Below are 11250 nucleotides of genomic sequence, written 5' to 3' on the forward strand. Positions count from 1 at the left end.
CATTAGGAAAACAAAGGCCTTGGCAGCGATTTTTTTCTGAATCAGGACTTTCTCTCCAAAATACCTTTCCCAGATCGCCTCCGGTGGGAACCTGTCCGAGGGTCAGCTCCAGAGCGCCCAGGCAATTTCAGACAGGGTGGCTGCTGGTTTTGACACCGTCCAGCCCCGAGGAGCCATGGGAGCGTCTAGCAGTGCGCTGAGCTGCTAACCTCATGGCAGTTCGAAGCCACCAGTCACTCGGAGGGAGAAAGACGAGGCTTCCTACTCCCATAAAGAGTTACCATCCTCAAAACCCACAGGGGCGGTTCTACCTTGTCTAAAGGGGAGACTCCAGACCCACTAGAACGATCGAAACGGACTGGGTGGCAGGGAGTTTGCGTTTGGGACCCTTTCCTTCTTCTCTCCTGAAGCAGAGAGTTCTTGCCCAAAGTAATGTTCCCCTTAGCAGCTGCGACCTGTGTGACGCCCCACCCGCCGTGTGGGGCGCAGTCGATCTGTGCTCCAGAGGTTGGTTTGCGGAATGTGTATCACCAGGCATTTCTTCTGAGGTACCTGTGGGTGGCCTGACACCCCCACCCCCAATCTTTCAGCTCACGGCTGAACACACTAAAACATTTGCATCACCCAGGGAACTCCCTTCAGATGGTAATAAGCCCTAAAGAAAGCAGCTACTTGTGGCCAGTCAGGAGCGACGATGGCTTCCTCTTTGAGCAACGCCTCAGTCCGGTCCTTCCCATCACCGTCACTGAGCTGGGCTGGGCTGGGGGCAGGGGCATCTGTGTCAATAGGGGCTCATCAGATCTTATTCAAGTGAGCGGACCCCTGTGGCTTTCCCGTCACATGCATGGTGATGTGACTCCTTGTTTATGATCAGGTATAATCACAGTCCGATGCCTGGATCATAGTAATAACAAACCAAGCCCCAAATCAAACCCACTGTCATGAAGTCAGCTCTAACTCATCGCGATCCTACAGCACAGAGGATAACTGCTCCTCGGTGTTTCGGAGACTCATCTTGGCCCACAGGGCCACCAGGTCTCCTTAATAATAGTAAAGGGAGTGAAGGGAGACGTCGGACAGGGCAAGATATGACAAAATAACAAATTTATAAACTATCAAGGGCTCATGAGGGAGGGGGGAGCAGGGAGGGAGGGGAAAATGAGGACCTAATGCCGGGGGCTTAAGTGGAGAGGAAATGTTTTGAGAATGATGAGGGCAATGAAGGTACAAATGCGCTTTACACAATTGCTGTATGTATGGATGGTGATAAGAGTTGTATGAGCCCCTAAGAAAATGATTTTAAAAATAATAATAATAGTTAAAAAGCTCTGACTCCAAACTCACCACCATTGAATCAGTCCTCACTGCCCCTGGGGGCTTCCAAGACTGCAAAGCTTTGCGGGCGTAGAAAGCCTCGTCTTTCTCCGGGAGGAGGACTGGCGGTTTCAAACTGCTAACCTAGCCGTTAGTAGCCCAACTCCTAAGTGACCACACCACCAGGGCTCCCTAATAATAGTCATGATGTAGGAAGTCCTCCACTGCTAACGTAGTCTTTATATTTGTTTTACCTCATGTAATCCTTTTAGCAATCTATAAAATAACTTTTTTACAATTATTATTTTACAAGAAGTTGGGAAAATTGCCCAGCCAGAAAACTGGTTGTTGTTCGGCGCTGTGGAGTCTGCTCTGCCTCACAGCAGCCCCATGCCCAAGGCAAGGACACCTGGTCAGGTCCCGAGGGCCGTCCTGGAACCCGCCGTGCTGGCTGAGCCCGTGGGTCTGTCCATCACTTGGAGGGTCTTCCTTGTGTTTTCATTGACCTTCGATTGCACCAACCAAGCTGTTCTTCCCTAGAAACGGAGCCCTCTTGAGAACAGGCTCAAAATAAGTGAGACAAAAATCTCACCATCCTGGATACGAAGGAGCATTCTGGCTGCATTTCTTCTAAGCAAGCAAACGGCAGAAATGGAGATGGAGAGCTGACCATGTGACCCCGGAGCCCAACGGTGACGGTCTGAGTGCAGTGCTTCTCCTGAGCACTGGCTGCGACATGCATGTGTGCTCCATTCATCTACTGCGGCCTAACAAACCAGGCCCCTACTTCCTGGCTCCAAACACCAAGACTGGTTTTACTGCAGAATCAGCCGATTGCACAGGGCTGGGGGGGTGAGTGTTGGGGGGTGGCGTGATTGGGACAGCCATGTCTGTTCCCTTTGGTATCTGCTAGCCTGCCTGGAAGGCTGACTCATCTGAAGACGGGCTCACTCAGTGACAGGGATGGGCAATGACTCTCTGCTGGGCCCTGGCTGGAGGGTTTTCTTAAGAACATCTCATCGGGCCTCCCCACGTGGCTTGAGCTTCCTCATCACGTGGGGATTGCTTTCAAGGCAAGCATCCGAAAAGCAGAGCCACGTAGGAGCTGTGTCACCTACTCTCACCCTCCCCTGGAAGACACGTAGGGACACATTCCTCTCTCTCTCTCTCTCTCTCCATTAGAAAGGTCATTGAGACTATCAACAAGGTCCTGGACAGAGGAGGATTAAAAGTGGGATGAAATTCAAAATCATATAAAAAGACCAGCCTTCATGGGTCTAATAGAGACTGGCAGGACCCCTGCCACTGTGGTCCTAACAGATCTTTCAAACCTGGAATTGAACCTCTCCATCCCCAGAGATAACCTTGCAGCCACACGAGAGGTAGGCCTAGACCAGACGGCCGTTACAGCCACATGAGCAATCACACGGGGTTCTTTCCTCCTGATCCGACTCTGGGTCCCAGCCCTTCGAGTGGATGCCAGCCCATGATGGGCAACAGCTGTAAAATGGGTGGCTTTGACCAACAGAAATGTATATCCTCACTGGTTAAGAAGCCAGAAATCCTAATTCAGGCCACTAGTTCTAAGGAGCCCTGGTGGTGCAACGGGTTACACACTGGGCTACTAACGACAGGTCAGCAGTTTGAAACCACCAGCTGCTCCAAGGGAGAAAGATGAAGCGTTGGACACCCATCAAGAGTGACAGTCTCCGAACCCACAGGGGCAGTGCAGCCCTGTCCTACAGAGTTGCTGAGAGTCCGGATCAACTCGATGGCAGCGAGCAGTTTTGCTTTGTTTGCTTTAGTTGCGGCTCTCGGGGAAGGCTTCATTCGCTGTCGCATCTGGAGGAGGGGCCTCACCTCTTCCAGCTTCTGCTCCTCAGGGGCTTGGCATCTACCTTTCCCTGCCTGTCCTTGCTCGTCTCTGAATGTAACCTGCTCTCTTTGTGTCTCAAAAGTGATTTGCTTTAGGACACACCCATCACTGATAATAAGTCATCACTGCCATCGACTTTATTCTGACTCATAGTGACCCTGTAGGACAGGATAGAACTAACTGCCCAGTGGGTTTCCCAGACTGTCACTCTTCACGAGACTAGAAAGCCCTGCCTTTCCCCCTCTGAGAGGATGGTGATTTGGAACTGCCAACCTTGCAGTTAGCAGCCCAGCACGCACGTGACCCCTATGCCACCAGGGTCGCTAGGTGTCAGACTCTACTCAATGGCCATGAGTGTTTTCAACTCGGAGAGGGCCTCATTCCTATAACAAAGAAAACCCTCTTCCCAAAGGCAGTCATGCCCACACGCACAGGAGTTGGGATTCTGGCAGATGCTTTCGGGGGATGCTATTCAATGAGTTGCATTGGGTACTTGGACCAGGCCCTGGTTAGCCAAAAGACCAAGCAGGACAGCATTGCTGATGAGAAAAGCAGAGGCCCGGCTTGAGGCAGAGGTATCTAGATCCAAATCCTGACTCCACCTTTTCCCGCGTGAGTGTCAAAATAACGATGTCCACATCGCTTCGGAGGGAGGATCCACAGTGAGCTGATACAAGTACAGTGCTTGGCATAGCGCCTGGCCCATAATACATGCTTAATACATATTCGTTATCTTTGCTGTTGTTAATACGATTTATGAAAGATTCGCTTGAGAGCCTCGCATATGGTAGGCATTCAAAAGCTGATAGCTGCTAATCTCATTGTTTAAGTCCTGGAAAAGCTACAGGAATTCAGAGAAGGACCAGATAACAAGGTAGCGAAGACAGAAAGCAGGCTGCCCAAGCAACTGTGCAGATCTGCAGAGCAAGGTCTAATCCTTGAGCTGTGGGATGACGGACCCTGATGAAGTGGCAACGTCTCTCTGCAGAACGCCGATCTTCATCTGCCTCAATTAGGAGATGACAAGAGCTTCCTGAGCTTGGAAGCTTCTGAGAAAAGGAATTTCAAGAAAGAAAATCAGAAACACCGTCTATCGTTAGTCCCTGCCTAGTGGCCTGGCCTGTTGGCCCAGGCCACCACTTCCTGTCTTACTTAAGGAGTTACCCTATTGGTCTATAGTTTCACAAACTTGCTCCGAGACTGCTAGTACTCAGAAAATTGGTGGAAGTGCTCAGGATACATATCTGTCACCTAGGCTCAAAGTCATTCCGGGTTGAGATGTTGAGAAGAGCAGAAGAGGAGCCATTACACACACACACACACACACACACACACACCCCTCTGACTATTTTGGACCTGCAAAATGATGTTGTCCTCTTCCATCGTATTTTCCATGCAGTTACTTTTCCCAAGATCCTCACAGCCAGATCCACCAATACTCACTGCTCCCAAGACCATCCTGACCCAGCTGGTGGGGTATAAAGTTTGAGCAGATGCAATGGCTTGGAATACTGTCACCAGCTAGCGATAACTGCTTGGTTTCTGTGTTCCTCTGATTTCCCTTCAGCCAGAGGATCGATCAGGTGGCATGTATTTCCCCCAGACCGCGCTCATTTCCCTCTTCCAATCAGATGTGAGTCTGGTGCCCCCTGGCATGAACTCTAAAACTGGCATCGCTGCTCAAGTTGCTCCTCCGACTGAGCTCTCCCCTGCCCTTTCCTGGCACAACCCACTCAGATACCATCAGACTCCTCCTGTCTCCCTGATATTGCCTACGATCCAGTTCTCCTCTGTATTAGTCAGCGATTGTGATGATAATACTACATAAGAAACAGCCCCCTCCCAAATCTTAGTGGTTTATGAGAATGAGCATTTCTATTTCCCACTCACGATCCGTGGCTTGGGTAGAGTGGCCTTGATTCAGACTGGGTGTGGCTTCAGATCTGTTCCACACGTCTCTCATTCTGGGACCAGCAGCTCCCTGGAGCTCAGTCTTCTCGCTGTGGATGGAACAAGCATGAGAGATGCAAGCGGACACTTGCCACAGCTCTTGAAGCTGCAACTCGGAACTGGCATATTCTCAAGGCTAGCCAATATTCCATCATGTCAGTGCAAGCTAAAACGGTCAAGCCCAACGTCAACCAGGTGTGAATCTATGTGCCCTCTCCTCTAGCCAGGTCTGTACAGAATCAAAGGGCTGTTGTTGTCCGTTGCGGTCAGCATCTCTGACTTCTGGTAACCCTTGCTTGTACGACAGCCCAAAACGCTGCCTTCCTGGTGGCTGATGTGTGAGAACCCACTGTGTATTTCAAGAGCCTTCGAGCCTAGGGGCGCATCTTCCAGCACTCTACCAAGCACGGGTCTGTTCTGAGTCATAGGGTGTTCATGGGCCAATTCGCAGATGTAGATCTCTAGGCCTTCCAGGCTCTCCGAGTCGGAAATCCCTGCTGAGACCTGTCCACCCTGAGAAATCTGCTGGTATTGAAATTCTGGAGGCATAGCTTCCAACATCACAGCAGCGCTGACGCTACCACAGGGCAATGTCCATGGCACCACCCACTAGTCAGTCTGCTGTCCAGACTATCTATATTTCTGTTCCCCAAAGAGCATTAGGAATAACTGCCCAATCTACTGCATCCCTTAAACTATAATCGTGTTATGAGATTCCCCTGAAGGAAACTCCATCTGCCATTGGCCTGCGGGGCTTGCTCCCCCTTGACCCCTTACCCTCGTTCCCTGGCTTAAAGGCTAATGTATTCCTCGTTCTTCAGCTGATTGTCCCTCTTAGAGAAGTCTACAACACTTTTTCATCACTAGGCACCTATCCCCCCAGTGATTCCGCAACAATCTTTGTCAGCTCCTCGGTCCCCTAATACAGTGTTCAGAGGAACTAGCATAAAGAACCGAAAAGGTAGAAATGAGGGATCAAGACAGATTTTCCATTTTCTTGCTTACTTTCACCCTGTGCTTTCTCTCTGGGCACCAGCTTCCTTTTTCCCTTGGGTGATCAGCTTTCTCTGTGTCTCCATTGACAGGGTGGAATAGGACTTGCTCCAGCCCCAGGACTGCAGAAGCCCCCCGCTTCAGTAACAACACCCGGTGAAGAGTATCGCAGGTTCCACTTCCAAAATCCCAGAGAAAGACCTCAGCCAACCAGGGTCAGGATCACGTAGCACCCCCTTCCCGATGGGGGAAAGTGGCTGCCAGACCCCAAAAGATGGAAACCCGCGTTTGCAAACTGCAGTCCGCTCTGCTGACTCTGGCCAGAAGAAGTGTTTTGTTTGGCTCACAAGATTTTGAAATGGCTTGAATTACCTGATGAAAGTTAGGAATTGAGAGTTCCCATGTAGTTTCATTTTTTTTCCTTCTTAAGGTGGAAGGCAACATGACGGGATTTAGGGGTGCTTAGCATTCTACTACTTGATCTAGGCTTCAGCTTCTTACCACCGTGTTCAATTTGTGAAATGCATCGAGTTATACATTTAAAATAGATGCGGAGGGGTGGGGTGGGTGGATGGGCTTCAAAGAATTTGTGGGGCAAAAAAAATCATTATTGTTTAATCTACTTTTCCATGAATTTCTTAAGCCCTCTGCTGTGGACTTTTTGATGTTTATAGTATTCCTTAAAAAAGTTTTTTTTTAAGTGTTACAATTTAAGAGATCTGGCAACACAAGGATGGCATTCCACCAGGTGACCAGCTCCCAGGAGTTGAATCTTTTCCATATTCCCCTCTTCTCCGTCCACCCATTCTGCTGCAGGGGGCCTCTTTAAAACACCTGCCCCAAGCCATGGTATTTGCAATCACCTCAAATGCACGTGAAAGTTAGACAATGAAGAAGGAAGACCAGAGAAGAATTGATGTGTTTGAATGCTGGTGGTGGTGACGATTATTTACAGTGCCGTGGGTGACCAGAAGAACAAACAGATCTGTCTTGGAAGCAGTCCACCCAGAATGCTCCTTAGAAGCAAGGACGGCAAGACTTTGTCTCATGTACTTTGAACGGTATCGGAGAAGCCAGTCCCTGGGAACGGACATCATGCTTGGAAGAGATGGGTTGGCACAGCGGACTGAGATCCAGCCAGCGTGAGGATGGCACAGGCTAGGACCGTGTTTCGTTCTGTGGCAGAACCAGCTCTATGGCATCTCATCATAACACCCTGTTCCCTTCCCAAAGGCTGAGGGCCAGGAACCACGTACCATCATCCCTGAGATCATGTTTTTCTTAGAGTCTAATTAAGAAGTAATTCTTTTAAAATATCAGACATGACTCCATTAATAGTGGGGATGTGGGGGACGAAGAAAATGCACAGGAGGCTAGGTATTTGTAGGAAAAAATGGAAAAGAGCATTTTGTTGTGCCTTGCCGTATTGAAAAGCATTCTTCCAAGTTTGATATGCAAATGTGTCAGCAACAAAGGAATCCAGCCAATGAAGTCACGAGAAGTATGAGGAAACTGGGGGAGCTGAACTTTCTTTTTTTTAAAAAAAACCCTGACATTTCAACATATATTTTTAAATGCAAATAAAACAAATGATGCAACGGTGAGATGTAGTTATGGATTAGGTGCAAATGTTGCTCAGGAACTGAAAATGTTTATAGATGGTGAGTTTATAAAAGCATAGCTCCTGAAAACAGGGAAATTCATGCCTGGAACAAAAACAAGTATTTGCACCCGAAAGACTAAACAGAAATAGTGTTGCTCCGCAAGATGACGATATGGCTGAGAACGTACAGGACAGGTTGTGTGAAAAAGTTAAATCATTTGTGGCATTTCCTAGTAAAGCTTACGAGAGCCCAGTTAAAATAATACCACCCAGTCAGCTCTATTTATTTATGACTCTAATGAGGCTTCAATGTGATTGGAGAGCTTGGGGGCATGGTGTCCATCACAGGCACAAGTTCAGGAAATGACTTCGCTTTGTGCATTGAGCAGTCTTGGAAAACTTAAAGCAGAAAGGTCAAAACTAGTAAGCCTGGCTGCAAAACAGAGCTCCTGGGATGGGCGGTATTAACGTTGAGCTGGCCACAAACCTTAAATCCAAGGTGGCAAATTTTGCAAGATCGAGGCACTCAGATGCATCACCAGGAATTGCTTTGTGCTCAAAACTGAAGATACAATATATAGTGAGCCTCGGGAAATGGATTCACTCACGTGCATGAAAGCACAGAAAACTCAGTGTTTTGCTTGATAATCTGAAATATGCCAACGTCCCGACATTCATCTGTGCTAATAAATGGAGAGAAGTTGACTTTTAATATTAGGGTCTTTTATTTACAGGATAGGGAGAACATTGGGGGGGTGGTGGTGGAATATTCACGTCTTTATATCAACCCACAAAAAACACTCACCCTCAATGCACCACCCAAAGGTGGGATGGGAGTATTGGCTTTCCAGTGAATATCACAAGCTATCTACTAAAGCCTTTGGGGCATTTCTCTGTAGATAGTCCCAAGCATGCAAATAGATTACTCAATTTACTCAGTCGTGATGAAATTATATCTCTGGGAAACTCATATGGCAAAGAACAACTTAGCCCACTGTCCTATGCAGAAATCAATCTTCAGCAATGAAGGTGCACCAACCCTGCTTTCCCCAAAACTGTGTAGCTGAAGGCAGGATTCCAAAAAGGGGGGTGGGGTGGTCTAATTCTATGAAAATAAAGTCCTATTATTAAACACACCTTTCTCCATTAACACTGGGCCATAAATGGGATGGTAAGAACCGCTTTTTGATCCCAAAGACTGAATGTAGCAACATTAGAATGTCAGAATTCTGCAAATACCTCAGGAGTGGCTACCCTAAATATAAAAGGCATCGCACAGCGAGTCTATCCGTGTTGGGCCACGACCAGCTGTTTTCCATTATGAAACTAAATAAAACGATTGCTCTCAGCTACAGGATTCAAGGCTGAATTCTATACAGCATATCACAACATGAAATGCAAGACCCGACACTGACAGGTTGGGGCAAAAGGAAAAGTGTCACATTTCTGTTTTCAAGTAAGAAAGTAATGAGTTAGGAAAGGAAAAAAGAATAATAATGAAATATTTCTTAGTTTTTTCGACTATGGTGCTTTGTTTTTTAATTTCGAGCCGAGGATGTCATCTCCCACACCAAACATGTTGGTGTGGTGTGCTGTGCTTAGACCTCCGTCAAGTACAAATGAAGAGACAAAAGCTGGGTGGAATTCTGGCCCACCTCCCCCATGTTTGGTTGCCTCTCTGAGTTTGTAATCTGAGTTTGTAACCACCTTTATAAGAAATATATTAAATTAAAGTTTGAATTCAGCTACACAGGCGATTAAATAGATTTTCCATATTGTTAGGTAGTCTACAAGTCAAAAAATAGACCAAAAAAATATTGTTGTACAATATGCATATCATGAAACTCTCTAATTTGCTATTGACACATATTCTACGTTCTTTTATTTTTTTTAAATTGGTCTTTATACCAGTCTTGGCTTCAGCCTTGTCTTAACCATAGCCATATTTCTATTCATCGTATCTTTAGCCCGAGTAGCCTCATATCACCACCAGTGACGGCTGGAGCTGGTTCGCATTAGAATTTGGCCGCTCTCTAAGGGAACTGTAAGGCTAGTTCAATTCTGTGAGTCCTTCTTAGCCCATTCCTTGAGCCTGGGCTGTATTTGTTGTGATGATTGGCTATTAGTCTTGCTCAGTAGGAGGCAGATTTGTTCTGTGGAATGAGAAGTCTGTGGTTGGTTCATGCACCTAGAAACCTCTCTGGCTGAGACACTAGAGCCATCCCAGAAAGATAAAATCGAAGCTGTCCAAGTCAGATACGAGAGCACCTTTAAGCACCTTTCTGCAGGTGGGAGACACAGCCCGCCCAGCCCTGTGATGTCAAATGCTACTCCTGATTTTCCTAGGACTTGGGTCGTTTAACTGTATCTACACCCTCCCCCACTCACACAACAATTTGTGTTTATCACATAGGTCTATACATCGCACACCTCCTTCTTTTAGAAAGGAGATAAAGCCAAACCAAACCCACTACCATCAAGGCAATTAAAATGCTAACAACCCTGTAGGACAGAGTGTAGCTGCCCCATAGGTTTTCCAAGAATGCAAATTTTTCATCGGATCAGACAGCCTCATCTTTTTATCATGAAGTGGCTGTTGGGTTTGAATCATTAACCTTGTGGTTAGCAATTTGATGTCTAATCCACTAGGTTACCAGGGTGCCTTAGAAGAGTCCCTTAAGAAATAGAAGAAAGGACTAGGAGGCAAAAGACATGTGTAGAAGTATAAGCATAGGCATGTATATGTGTAAATAAATTAATATATAATGATAGGGATATGTCAGTGTACATATATTTATATGTTAAGAATTAAGGTAGCGCTTTTCCGGCGCTGACAACCGCCCAGCGATCATGCCTCTCGCAAAGGACCTCCTTCATCCCTCTCCAGAAGAGGAGAAGAGGAAACACAAGAAGCAGCGCCTGGTGCAGAGCCCCGATTCCTACTTCATGGATGTCAAATGCCCAGGCTACTATAAAATCACCACGGTCTTCAGCCATGCACAAACAGTCGTTTTGTGTGTTGGCTGCTCTACTGTCCTCTGTCAGCCTACAGGAGGAAAAGCAAGGCTCACAGAAGGATGCTCCTTCAGACAGAAGCAGCACTAAAAGACCCTGAGTGGAGATGAGTGGAAAGCCATTCTAATAAACCCGTTTTGGATAAAAAAAATTAAAAAAAAAAGAATTAAGATAGCAGACAGACATGAGGCCTCTACTCAAGCCCTCCCTAATGGAAGAACACTTCGTTCTAATAACCTGGCTTTCTGTGATGCCTACCTTCCAGATAAGATTGCTAAAGTCACAATGGGTGCATAAGCAAAAGTAGTGAAGACAGCTGATCATGCCCGGCTATTAAAACATATAGCATCTGTGGTCTTCAGGGCTTGAAGTTAAACAAGTGGCCATCTCCCAGGGACGCAACAAAGCCCATATGGAAGAAGTGCACCAGCCTGTGTGATCATGAGGTGTCGACGGGAACAGGCATCAGGCGATCCGAAACAAACAATCATATCGATGT

At 47.1% G+C, this 11250-nt stretch overlaps 1 protein-coding gene across 1 annotated transcript; it reads left to right on the plus strand.

Annotated features, from left to right (window-relative positions):
• The first annotated feature begins 10586 nt into the window (after window positions 1-10586).
• LOC101652158 (40S ribosomal protein S27-like) lies at window positions 10587-10896 on the plus strand. The gene has a single exon (XM_004699776.2). The coding sequence runs from the start codon at window positions 10587-10589 to the stop codon at window positions 10839-10841; it is 255 nt and encodes an 84-aa protein (XP_004699833.1). The 3' UTR covers window positions 10842-10896.
• The last annotated feature ends 354 nt before the right edge of the window (window positions 10897-11250 follow it).

This window comes from Echinops telfairi, unplaced genomic scaffold, assembly GCF_000313985.2.
Source record: "Echinops telfairi isolate 266 unplaced genomic scaffold, ASM31398v2 ScPeMD7_7475;HRSCAF=8513, whole genome shotgun sequence".
NCBI lineage: Eukaryota > Metazoa > Chordata > Mammalia > Afrosoricida > Tenrecidae > Echinops > Echinops telfairi.